The following is a 13783-nucleotide window of genomic DNA, read 5'->3' on the forward strand; positions in this document are numbered from 1 at the left end:
TATTTTCCAAAATTAAAATTTAAGATATTTATGTATATTTTCCAAAATTAAAATTTTTCTCAATATTTATATTTTCCTTTTTTGTTCATATTAACAATATTTCTCACCTATTTCCATTCTTTCTTAATTTTTCGAAAACTTTCTGATATTTCTCGATTTACCCCAAAATTTTTAATTTTTCTTAATATTCATATTTCCTATATTTCTTAAAATTTATGATATTTCCCATATTTCTCAAAATTTAAGATATTTCCCATATTTCTCAATATTTATGATATTTCCCATATTTCTCAAAATTTACGATATTTCCCATATTTTTCAATATTTATGATATTTCCCATATTTCTCAAAATTTACCATATTTCCCATATTTCTCAAAATTTACGATATTTCCCATGTTCCTTAATATTAATGACATTTACCAGAAGAAATATTTCTGCGCATTTCTTGAGATTTTTTTATATTTTCCGTATTTCTTGAGATTTCTTATATTTTCCGTATTTCTTGAAATTTCTTATATTTTCCGTATTTCTCAAATTTCCTATATTTCTAATCATAATCTCTATTTGTACATTACATTTCGCGAAGCCAGCCAAACGTTTTACAGCTTAATATTGATTAAGGCTGCGAAATAATAAATCGAATGATTTAAGTTAGATATAAATTATTTTGTACGCGAGAAGTTTGTAAAAATTCACGAGATAATGCTTTTTAAATCGTTGACCTATATACGAAAGTTTTATTTTTCTATCTTGTGTCGGCGCTGGCTGTTTCCAGCCCGCTTCAACCGAGTAACGCGAGAGACCGATCTGTAGTTCGCACTCGATCCGAGTCGAGCTTCGCGGCTATAGAGAGCGCTGTACAGCAATATTGGCCTATCTACCGCACTCTCGTCAGCCGTCCGCCGCAGCGCCACCGAAACGATACGTAAGATGGTAAAGTCGCTCGACGGAAGAATTACCAATTATAATTTTCCATACAAAAACGGCTCTCGCGACCAAAATGGTCTCGTTTGGATATCAACAAATAATAGAACCGCAGTTATTAAGATAATAGCTTCACATCCAATATTGCGTTTACATAATTCTCATAACACGAGGATGGGAGAGAAAAGCGTTATATTTTATTCATGTCAGGTTGAAGTCTCTCGCGAGGGAAGTTGCGTAGTCGATGCGAGAATACTCCATTAGTAGCGCCACACTCGAAAAAAAAGCGAGCGGAGAACGCGTTATCCACTGACGTAATATTTTTCGCCGGAAACAGGATAGGGAAAATAAATTAAAGGGGGCTTCTTTACGTACGTTCCCTACCCCCCGCCAACCTCCTCTTTCGCCCGCGGCGCTGTTGTCCTAGCCGCCGTCCGTAGCGGACCCGAAAGCCACGGTTGGGGAGATGCTCCCAACACCGAAAGAAAACGGGGGAAGAGGGTAGGCCGAAATACGGGGCGAGAGAGAGAGAGAGAAGGGAATGTAGTACGGAGCAAAGAAAATAGCTTTCGCGTTGGGGAGCGCCCCGAGAATATCTTGGCCAAAGTTCCGCTTCGCAGCGCCACCCCGCGACGGAAAACCCAAGCGTGACTTGAACGGGATCCAACATCCCATACTTCGCTTCCTTCACCATCCACCGCGCATGACATTCGGCTCTCTTCCCTCCTCCGTTCACCGGGTTCGCGTCTTTTTGGTGTAGTGGCGTTTGCCCCCCTCCTGGTTTGCCCTCTTTCTCTCTCTCCGAACATCTCTGGCGGAGCTGTTTCCGCGCCAGCATCTTCCAGCGCCGCATCCTCGCGTTATCCCAGTCAGTATCGGGATTCTCTCTCTACGCGAGTATTTTAAGTCAGACTGAGCTTCTTTCGCCACCGCCCCAAAACATTGTACGTTTTTGCGGCCTCATTTTCCGCTCTCTTTTAGCCTTTGTTTTTCCGCCCGTTTTATCGAAGAATCCGGTTTTTGTAATATCTATCGCGTAACGGTATCTTTTCAACGTCACCCGGGTTTACCAAACTATTTATCCGTCGTGATTCGAGTAGCCTAAAGTTATGATCTGTCAAATTATGTTCGATCGGTCTAGATAGCGTATTCGGTGAGAGTTTCGGTTAAATATCTCTCCCAGCGAAAGTCCTCCGTCTTTTACTGGCCGCCGCGCGCGTCTATACTTTAGCCAGCGTCTCGGGCCTTTTTCGTCTTACAAGAAGCCGTTCTTTCCCGTCTCTTGGTTCCCATCGAGGCGATGATGATGTCGTGGGCCAGACTTTAGTGGACGAAAGAGGAGAAGAAGACGTTCTTCTTTAGCTAGGAAGGAGACCAGTGATGCTCCCCGCGTTAACCACCAGCAGCGGCAGTGGCGGAAAAAGGGCGTCCAGCGATGCGGCGGGAGGTCATGCCAGAGGCGGATCGCCGGGATGGAGATCGCCGCCGCCAGGATATCACTTGGGCAAATTCTGGTTTCTCTTGGTTTGCTCGCAATTTTGGATCTTGATGCCGACGGTGGCTCCACTGCCAAGCATTCTCCGAATTGGTGAGCACCCGTGTCTTTTCTACCAAGCGCCTTAATTACCACCCTACCCCGTTACATCGCTTAAGCTTGTCCTCTGATAGAAATCTTATTACCAAAGTCCAAAATTTCATCCAGTCACCAGGGACCAGTTTCACCCTTTTAGGGCTCACAGCGTAGGATGTTAACTTGCTTATAGACTCTTTCCTCGAATTTCAATTTATTAATTTTCGCTTGATCTCGTTTCGACCCTAAAGGCTTCTCGTAAATTAATTATTTTCTTTTGTTACTATCCCCTTTTTTCAATAACATATTTTTTAGTTCACGGTGTTGTTTTTGTCGAGGGTTAGTTTTTCAATTTAATTTAATTTCTTTTTACATTCTATCCGAAGTACGTAACATTTTTCTGGCGAGATATAGATCCATCCAGGTTATCAAATTGAAACACCTAACTTTACTGGTTCTATGTAGTTTTTAATGAAATTTATTTTCCCGCCAAATCGTGTAAGCATACATTGACTCACGGCACAAAATTTACCGCGTGTTGTACTCCACTTCGTCAATTTAATTAATTTGGATAACCATATTTTACAGATTTTAATCATTTTAAAAAGTCGCTGCGTGAAGTATTTAGCGGGAGCTTGCGAAGGTTCCAAGAAAATAAAATAATACTATAAAACGGCAGATTAATATTTATCTTTAAGAGTTATGTTATATACTGGTTCTAAAACTAAGTGGCTTTAAACCTAATAGAGTATTGTAAGGGTATCAAAGTACTTTTCTAGTTCCAAGCAGTATCATAGTAAATTCTGTAAGTCTATTTTGTAGGCCAGACGCCTGTAAAAGTGTTTCACACGCCGAACATAGGTGATCAGGGTGAATAATCCCGTCGGGCGCATCCATAATACAGGGTGTTCCGGATAAATATGTCATAAATCTTCGGGCGTGTTCTTTGAGTCCTAATTAGAGATATGAGCCGGTAAAATTACGGTAAATTTATCGAGTGGTTTTACCGGTAAATTTACCAATTATTTTCATAAAGCAAAAAACTTCAAATAAAAGAAGAAACAATTACATTTTACATTTAACCAGAAATCCAAATAATTTTCCTGTTAAAGGCTCCGAATTCCCGGCACTGTGATTTTACGTTCCATACATTTAAATGTTTTTCTAAGGAGTTATCTAGGAGGTTTCTCTAAGTTTAATGTAACCTAAGGCTATGGTAAAATTAAAATACTATTTTAATAATTATTGTGACATCAAACTATTATTTTGATTAAATAAAAAAGTTAATGGTAAATTTACCGGTAAATTTACCGTTTTTATTTTTACCGGTAAATTCACATCACTAGTCCTAATGACTCAAAAATGTCCTATGAACATGGGTCTTAAAATGATTTGTTTCAGAGTCTTAGGCCCACAAAAACAGGGCCTCAAAACAACGAAATAGCCAGTAATGTGAGTTGAGGTATTCAGTCTTGAACCCAATTGTTACCGTTTATTATTAATTTTTTTAACGGTGAAGCGAAAAACACGATAGCAAATTCCAAAAGTTCATTATTGAATTAGCAGAAGTGTGCTAAATCCTATAATGGTTCTATTATAAAACTCTGAAAGAAATCATTTAGGACCCATGTTCAAAGGAAATTTGTGACTCATTAGAACCCAAAGAAAACGCCTTCAAATTTATGACATACTTATCCATTACCCCTGTATATTAAAGCATGCAATACCCTTTTCTTTACTATTATATATTAATTATATATTAAATATATATATATATATATATACATATATATATATATACATATATATATATATACATATATATATATATACATATATATATATACATATATATATATATACATATATATATATACATATATATATATATCCTGTTATTGACTACTATCCATTGAATATAAAGACATAACTACACTATTCGTTTTCATAATTAATAGATAAGTCAAAAATTAATCAAACATCATACTCTACATAATGTATATTTTTAAAGAAGTTAAGCCAGTGCAAGACAACGCTTAAGGTGAACGTGTAGGAGTGTAGGAGTGTAGGAGTGTATTCTGTAGTTTTTTTACACACAGACAGTTTAGCCTGAGAGTTCTTTCTAGGTGTTTTCCAGCTAAACTCCTCTATTTACGAGATTTTTACATGGCGTTAATTTTAATGAATTTTCCCCAAGTTTAATCTAAATCGAAATCTTGTTTAGGGGCACCAGAGAACTAATCCAATTTCAACTAAAACGCTGTAAAAATATTCAGATAGCTCACATTTTCTCTAATTTGTTACGTATTTCATTATTTTTTAATGAATCCCCGTTCGCTATATAATTCAGAGTAAATGCGAGAGGAGGTTTGAACCGACTGCGAGAGAAAAGAATTGTCCATATATTTTCTATCCAAAGTGTTGGCATAAAAGAGAAGACTCGGCATCAAATTTTTATCGCGTCCCTGGAGCGTCCAGTGGCCTCGTTAAACGGGAGCCGGAGCAGGAGGGAGGGCTGAAGTTGGCAGGACATCGAGTCCCTAGGCGTTATGGAGCTAAGCTGGAGCCGCGCGATATTTGGCAAAAGTTTCTCCTGGCGAGGTGCGAGACTGGGATATTTAGTTTTGGGGGCCTGGCCGCCCGGAGAAGGCCTTATGTTTCGACTCCCGCGATGGTCCCCCTTTTATATTTGGCCAAAGGAAAATCAATAAGGCATTTGTGTCTGACGCCCGAAGGGAAATTCTCCTCACCTGCACCTTCGTAACAAGCGACTTCTATCTCTCTCGCTCCGGGTCCCCGTGCTCCCCGCGGATGTCACTATAAAGCTACTTTCGACCATCTCGGAGCAACTCCGTGACGCTACCGTCCAGCCTCTTTTCGGGCTTTTGAAAAGGAAGGATGGAACACCGTTACGGATTTTCGTCATTCGTCTAAAAGTTATACGTCAGCTTCTTTCGACGTCGACTATTTTAATCCGCCTAACAAAGTTAATGGGCCAATAACGTCCCACGGAAGAGCCCGTGGGGCGTGCCGAGTTGACGAATCACGTTGTCCTACTTCGGAGGGATAAGGACATCGAGGTCGTTCGTAGCGGACAAAGTGGACAAGCGCCGGGCCATCCCGGATGTGGTGTTGGGTGAATCCGGTTTGACGCGCTAATTAGACCAAGACCTCATCGTCCCTCCCGCAGGCTTTTGCCCCATCTCTACGGCTCTCCCGTTCTGGACCTCGCTACGGGGAGTCGTGGAATCTAGTTGGAATTGGACGGATAAAATTGGTGGACGATGATAAGAGAGGCAGCGCGTACGCAACCCATTTGTCTTTGTTCGAGTGGGGCCCGCTGCGTGAGCCTATATACTCTGGCGTCATTAAACTCGATTCTTGTCTCCCGCTTGAAACCAATTTTCACCCTGAGCGATCACGTTTCCTCTCCAATACGCCGTTAAGACTATTTCACTCATTCCATTCGAGATTTTTAGCTAACCAAACGGTTTTCTACTATTATCAGTTTACATGGAACAAATAGTTATTCATAGAAGGTGAAAATAAGGTTATATATCTAACCTATTTATTTATTACCCTGATTATCATGGAGCGAGCAATGCATGCTGAACTAAATTATACCAGATAAATCGTAATGATGTGTTTGGTTTACACAAAGATAATTTCAAATCGTACCCTAGATTCGAATTCCCATTGACGGTTTTGTTACGAAGCGTTTACCCTTTACCGGCACGTGACCTCAGAAAAATCGGGCTCCATCGGTTGCGGTAAGGCGCAAACCATGGAGCGAATTTTTTTCTGATTTCCAGGGGGAAGTGGGTAAACGCTATCGGCAACGCGCGAGAGAGTGATTTCACATCTAGGGTACGAGTTTAAATTATCTTTGGTTTACATCTCGATGGAAAATGGTACTATCGCGTAGTTCTCTTAAAAGGACTATAACCTTAGAAGGAAAGGTCTCACTTCCGCTAAATACAAACACGTATCGCGATTTAGTATTGGCTGAAGATAGGTTATACTCCCTTTAAAGGGGGTTATAGTATATAAATAAAAACTTGTTGAAGTTAACGGTAATAGTTAGTGTAGGGAGCTGTTGGCTCGTACGCGTGGCATGCAGGGCTTGCCACCACCCTCCTACGCATTGTAACCCGGCCATCTAAATTAAAGGCTTCAAAAGTCGCTTGATGACTTAGGCCTAAGGTGGTGCCTTGGGTATTAGCCTAGCTGATTATTATTATTTATATTTCAATAAAAGGGAACAGATCTATTTTTCGGAAACAAAGATTAGAAAAGTTTTCTTTAAATTTTGCTATTCGTCTTTGGGGATTTAAATCAAAAGATACTCGAAACGCAAATTTTGAACCACGAACAAAATACTTTTCCAAAAAAGTTCCAAAATTAAATCCGCTGTTATTTAAAACAATGAAAACATACTTCCTTCAAAGAGTCTTTATAAAAGAGTCTACAATGAGGAATTTTCGAAGTTAAAATATACATCTTTAATCGCTCTACGTTGTCAGAACGAGCGGAAATTTTTCACAATAGAAATAAAAGATGAGGAAGAGAAAAGCTTTCGAACGAGAAGACCCAAAAATAAATCCTTCGGAAATACTCCGGCGAGAATTTTATAGTCAACCTCCCTCCGCTTCTCATCGTGGGAGGGTCGTAAGGAGGGGGGAAGCGATAGTTCAGGGGCCCGCTGTCATACGAGAGCGCGAGAGGTGGTTAAGACAAAAAAATAGAAAGAAATTGATAATGTTAGGAAAGAGTCGACTTGTCACGTTCCTCTTTTATGTTTCCTCTCTCGGATGAATTGATTTTTCACCCCCCGAGCCTCGTCTCTAGGTTAGGCATTTTGTGGAAGCAATTTGGAAGTTGAGAACCGCCCTCGACAGCCCCCTCGTTCTATATATCCTTTCTATATAATTTGATACCACCCCTGACGCGGCGGCGGCGGACCAAAATCTTTTAGGCGTTATTACTCTACGCGATATGAAGTTTCGGGGTTTTTTGAGGGGGCTGGGGTTGGGGTTTCAGGAGGGGGTCTAGATACACCTCCCCGCCCTTTCACCCACGCATCATTGGAGATCTTTTCGCTACCTAGTTTTCTCGGTTTAAGTATTCTTTGCCCGACCGTTTGGTCACCCAGGGGAGACCGCCTTCCGAAAAAGGAAAAAAAAAAAGTCGGCGTCTCCCTTTCCAGGTCATTTCCAAGACCACGTTTAAAACCTTGTTAGACGCGCGAGGATCGGAGCCAAGGCTCGCCGCTATAAAATACGACATCTCTTCGCTAGTACACCTTTCCCGCGTATAGCAGAAGCGCGCGACTAGTTCGGCTTCCTTGATTTAGTACGAGTCATTTACTTCATGAGGTTTTCGCCCCTTTTTTTATAGTTTCGGAAACTCACTCTTTTCCCCACCCCCCGAACTGCGGTGTAACGCTGCCCCTGTAACGAAAAGGTTAATGTTAGAGTCGTTTCCGTGCCTTTGAGGTTGGCTAAAAACAGTGGTAACTTTTAACCCGGTTCGGACTAGGAAGAAACTTTCTTAAGTTACTGTAAAATTTTAAATGTCTAGAGTTTGATCTTAAGGGATTTGGTTCCTTCGCCATACAGCGATATAATTCGATTGGGTCTTTTAGGTTTTACGGTTTTGAAATGGTTGAATTTTCCCAAGTTTCATCGACGTTCTCACGTTCCGAGTTGTACGTATACTTAACAAAACGAGAAACACGTGGTCTCCTTCCCATTAAAAATCCACTCGGGCTTAAGTACTTTTGGAACACGTTCCCGCAACGCCAAATAAAAAATACCGCTAGTGAAATTCCATCCGCCATGTCAAGTTCTCATGAGAGTTATTCGTTCTCGATGCTCGCGCAGTTCCAATGTATGGATATAAGTGACTGGATATATGATTATCTTTATTAATAGCTTTTATCAACTCGCTTTGGTACAATTCCGTAGTACATTTCACGGATATATTCCAAAATAAAACCTTTTAGGAATGAGCGGGTTAAGCTTTTTTTTAAATCGTATTATTTACATTCTTTCATTCTTAAACAAATAGATCAAAGTTTGATCTTAACCTTTACTTAGATGGTATACGGTAAAACTTGATAGCGTCGCTTTAGCGAAAGAAACACGAGTGTATGTAAAAGTAAAGGGAGCGTGTTCCTTCAAAGTGATCACGTTTAAAAAAAATCCTTTTCCTCCTTCCATGAAATCCCGAATCCCGTTACTTCACTTTGGTTCGCTTTATTGGACGGATCTGTTTGTCCAAGGCTTATACGAGTTGAACGGCGTTCTATCGACGACCGGAAAGAGAGTGTATAAGAGCTTATACAAAAAGCGAAGAGAATTTACGTCAAAGGTTGATGGATTCTTCGTGGAACTCCCCTTCCCCTCTTTCCCTTTTCCTTTATAGACTCTCTCTCACTCACTCTCTTTGTCCCGTATATAACATCACGCAAATACACCTTGAATATACTATATATCTATCTTTTGTCGAGGGAAAGTACGTCTCTTCATTGAGTCTTCTTTTTGTTCTTCTCCTCGGGTGTCAGGTGGCCTTTTCGATAGCGAAGATGACGAACAAGAGTACGCCTTCCGCGTCGCAGTTGACCGTATCAATATGGACCCGACGGTTCTGCCTCAGTCTCGGCTTCTCGCCCAACCCGACAAGCTTAGTAAAGACGACAGTTTTCGAGCCACGAAGAAAGGTAAATAAACCATCTTTTCCTTTGTCATCTTATAAGCCTGATATTCATCGGATTCCTATCTTAAATCTTTTACGTGGTTTGGCAAATTGTTTTAGAAAGCTTCTCAGAATAGGGGTTCGTTTACGACTAAATATGGTACCGTGACAGCCATATTACTTATTACCAAAAGTAAATGAGCCGAAGATATCAGATTGCTATACTCGCCATGTTGGAGGCGTTTTCCTTATGAAGTTACATTTCGACCTTGAATTGGAAATTTTGCACGGCCCTAGGCCGTAAAATTTTTTGTTTTTATGAAACTATTTTTATACATCGAAATAACTATACCCACAATTCCCAAGTGCAATTAATCGCGTCAAAAGATGGGGATGGAAATTAGCTTTTATTTGACTCGATTTTCTTATCATTTTCATAAGGCAAACGCCATCCGATTATGAGCGCTATTTCGATAACTTCGGTTCATTTACTTCTATTATTACAAAGTGGAGGTTTTGGCTCATTGGTTTAAAAAAATATTCCGAAAATATGCAGTTTAGAATAACAATATGTTATGAGTCTATTATAACGATAATTTTTATGTAAACTGACTTGTTAATAAAATGTTGTAAATTTTCCATATTAAAAGGTTAGTTTCCACTAGCCCGTATAATCAGGTAATATCAAGAGTGCCTTCGGGTAATGAAGAATATGGAATTATAACAGTCCCCCATCCTCACGTTTTTTTAATTCTCAAAATGGTTATCGAAAGCAGCCGAGGTGGGGGTTGAGTTTAGAATATCGACCTTTCCATATTCTTGGTGTTTAAATTAATTAATTGTATTTGAATTAATAGTATTTTGTATATGCCAAAGTTGAGTAACTGGGCGTGGAAATTAAGCTTTAGAATCTACACTATTTTCGTTTTTGTATTTTCCATTCAATGTATTTCTTAAAACAAATTAACAAGTGGTTTTGAAATAACACTTAAACTAAAGGCCATATACCTGATTATGAAGTTCACTAACTCGCCGCAGCCAAATTCGGCGCTGTACCTAATTTTCAGGAAACGATGGAGAAGAATCTCCATTTTAACATCATTTTTACTCGAGAGCAAGTCCTATAGAAAATTAAAACGCTTTCAAAATGAAAATTGATCTAATGAGCAATTATTGAATTAAACACTCGCTTCGTGTCTGTTGGTAATTATTTTAAAATTGGAGACCAAACCGCGTTTTTATTGTTATTTATCGCTATCAACGTAACCTGGTTGTTATTCTACCGTTAAAAAGAGATAAATATTGCAATTAACTCAGTAAAAATTAAAAGGTTGTTAACTAATCCTTCTTCATATAAGCAAGAATGTATTTATTTATATTTAGGAAGAATGATTATGTTGCGACAATCGCCGTGCACGTTGAACGCCTTTCCCCTGCCTCGCGCGGGGGGAAATACAAAACGTCACCGGCGATTGATTTCCATCGCGTTATGTGACGTAAATTTTAAGCAGCCAATGAAATACCGGGACTATTCGTTTTATTTTAAGCGGAGGAGCGTACTGGGGGGACCAACGGGTGGATTGAGAGAAAGGCTAAAAACCGTCTCGACATAGACATTCTCCCTAGGTATAAATAAATGCATTCTTGATATAAGCGTATAAATTAAAATGGTTTTCCACGGTCAGAATTATAATGTAAACAAAAATAATCCTTCTAACCAATAAAGTAAATATTAACGGTCATTTATTTTTAGAAGAAATTTGATTTTTCAAAATTACATCAACTGGTTTCTTTAAGGAAGGTTCTCATCTTGATCCTCAAACAAAACGAATCAGTTTGAAATCCCAGTACCGTCCTATAGTTATTCCAATTTAACAAGTCATGGAAGAAAATTGTCCAAACTTCCCGCCTAACTCTCGTTAGATCCGCCAGAACGACGTCCAAAGAAAGCTGTTCTAAAAACCAACTATAACGGAAAGAGTTGTCGTGGGTGGTTGGGGACGCTCTTTCGGACTCTTTTCTCTTTTTGGAGAGGAACCAACGACTTTTGTAAGGGTCTTGGGCGGTCCATTTCTGGAAGCGTTGACAAGACGGAAAATGCCCTTTTCATTCAACTCGAGCATCTTTAATTCATGCAGTCCTCTTCTTTAATCCCACACGCTACCCGTTCCCGCCTTCTCTTTTCTCCGTATTCTAGTAGCCGTGGTAGGATCCGTTAGATGGGGCTAAAATCACCCTCGATAAAAAAAAGCCTCCCTAATGCTTCCCGGGCGCGCGTGCGGGCTGACCGAAAATGAGCGCCCGTGCGGAGGACGCTATCTTAAAGGCGCAACTTCGTAACGGCGTATCCGTCCATTACCACGGCGTTCGGCTGCGTAACGAGAGATATAAGAAAGAAACGACATCAGGAGGAAGTTAGAAAGAGTGAGAGAAGGGAATTGATCATTTGACGAGCTTCTTACATTAATGCAAGCAGAACTGAAAAAGAGGAAAATTTGGCCGGGGTCAGATACTCGGTTGAGCGAAAAAAAGAACCGCCTTCCTAATATTATACCGGACGTATCCCCCCCCCCCCAGCCCTCAGTACGAAGAGAAGAGAGAACCGTCGCCTTCTCCCCACCACTCTCAAATTATCTCTTAGGCCCTTTACCCTCCCGGAGATCTCCCAGAATAAGAATGCCAACTAAGGATCTCTCCTCTCTCTAGGCACAGCTCTCCTCTCTAACTCTCTCCCTCGCTAGTTTTTGCTCTCGCTCCTCTTTTTCATCTTCCTCTTCCTTCCCCTTTTAGCTGGCGACGTTTTTTTCACCAGTCGTGGGATTGTGGAATGCGGGCCGTATATTTCGTCGCTGTTCTTTTTCATCCCAATTGCGTATAGCTCCTATTCTCGAACGGACTTTTCTATGGGGGCCTCTGGTGGCGGCGGCGGTGGCGGTCGTCTCCGCGCGCCTCTACCGACAGTAATTGACAATTGGCCCGCCCGAGTTTTAGGGAATCTTCCGCTGTATGGGGGTTGAAGTTTAGGATGGTTGCTCCGTCTCCATCTCTCTCGATGCTCTCCTCCACCCCTCCTTAGCATTTCCCTCTCATTTATCGACGCGGGCCCCCAAACTTCCCGAAGACGCTTATACGGCGCGCTCCTTCATTCGAGCTCGCTGCTTCCGCTTCCTCACCCCTCTCCGGTGGACCGCTCGATATTCGGGACCCGATTCCGCGCCCCCCTCCCGACGTCTCTTCAGGGTATGTTAAATTTTAGAGGTTTCGGGTACCTCTATACTGGTACGTACCGAAATATCCTCTCGTAGCTCAAGCGGCCTGGCCTATTCGAATAACCCCTATTATCGGGTCCTTAGTGCTTAAAGGCGACTCCGATGAGCCTTAAGAAAACACAAAGCCTCTCAGAGTCGAGCCAGATCCTAGAAAATGCGAAAGCGGCCTGCCCGGGGCTAAATTTGTCATTCCATCCTCTACCGCGCTTATAATTCCGGAGCGGGCTTAATCATTTTGGCCGGGGGTTTCCGCCACCGCGAGTTTAAGTCGATTGAACGAAATATAGAAATGTAATTGGCGTTTCCATGGCGATTATCTCTCGATTTGGCGGACTGAGGGAGCTCTCCATAGAGGGCGCCGCGACGTTTCCCTCCAGGAGCGACGTCGTAGCGGCTATAGAGATATCCCTTCGCCGATGGAGGCCGACAGAGATGGGATAAGCGGCGATTTGGGTTTTGAGCCTCCTCAGTCTCCGACATTCATTGGAATATAATGGATAAATATCTCCCTTCCTCAATTAGTCGCGGGTGAATGACTTCGGCGCCGCTTCTTTGCTTTGAAACTAAATTTTCTAAACACCGCAGCCTGCCTTTGCAAAGATCGGACGCCGCGAATTAGCCCCGTCCTTTTCAATTACGATAATAAAGTTGAGACGCGATAACTGTTGACCATGTCATCCATTTATATTCTTTTGTTAATATTAGTCAAATATATTTATAACTTTTGATCGCGTAATTTTCTATAAATTAGTTCTCATTTTGTTTGTCCTTTATTATAGCTTCGTAATAGGAAAAAGTTAATATAAATCGGGAAACTCAACCTTTTATTCAACGAATTCCTCTAAAATTAAATTTAAATTTAAATTTGCAAAATCTATTTATAAGTGAAAACCCTTAACATCTGGGCTAAATAATTAGGTATCAAAAATTAAACTGGAGAAAATCAGAATTTGTCATTATTTTACTTTTTTCCTTTCAATTGTAAATTATAACGTTGTTATTTTAAAAGATTGTTAATTTTAAGACATTCATTAATAAGAAGTGTCAGGTTGGAAAACCAAACTGAAAACAGTTCCCTTACTTCTTTATATGTTTAGTTTCAGGAAAAGTTCAATTTCATCCCCATCACCGAGATAATCCTCTGAGGAATTTTCTTTGCAACTTTTTTTTCGGATCCAAGGCAACGAAGAGCCCCCTAATATATTCGTTTACTATATACCTATTCCGGGACATGCACGGGCCTTTCGCTAGACGAGGGATAAAGCAGGAGGAGGGGTGGTAAATTCAACCTTGGGAGTTTGAAATTGAGAATTCGAGGAAAA

The 13783-nt window shown here is 40.7% G+C and overlaps 1 protein-coding gene across 2 annotated transcripts in view; it reads left to right on the top strand.

Annotated features, from left to right (window-relative positions):
• The first annotated feature begins 1450 nt into the window (after positions 1 to 1450).
• Positions 1451 to 13783, top strand: part of LOC149932376 (glutamate receptor ionotropic, kainate 2-like) — a 58311-nt gene continuing 45978 nt past the window's right edge. Inside the window, exons 1-2 of one of the 2 annotated variants that reach the window (XM_090157520.1) lie at positions 1451 to 2514; positions 9062 to 9217. In XM_090157520.1, coding sequence (XP_090013646.1) covers positions 2307 to 2514; positions 9062 to 9217 — 364 coding nt within the window. In that variant the 5' untranslated portion in view covers positions 1451 to 2306. The remainder of the gene's footprint in view (positions 2515 to 9061; positions 9218 to 13783) is intronic. The other variant, XM_090157519.1, reaches the window with a different exon arrangement.

The sequence above is a fragment of the Leiobunum rupestre genome, chromosome 8, assembly GCF_980474605.1.
Source record: "Leiobunum rupestre chromosome 8, qqLeiRupe1.1.hap1, whole genome shotgun sequence".
NCBI classification, from domain to species: domain Eukaryota; kingdom Metazoa; phylum Arthropoda; class Arachnida; order Opiliones; family Sclerosomatidae; genus Leiobunum; species Leiobunum rupestre.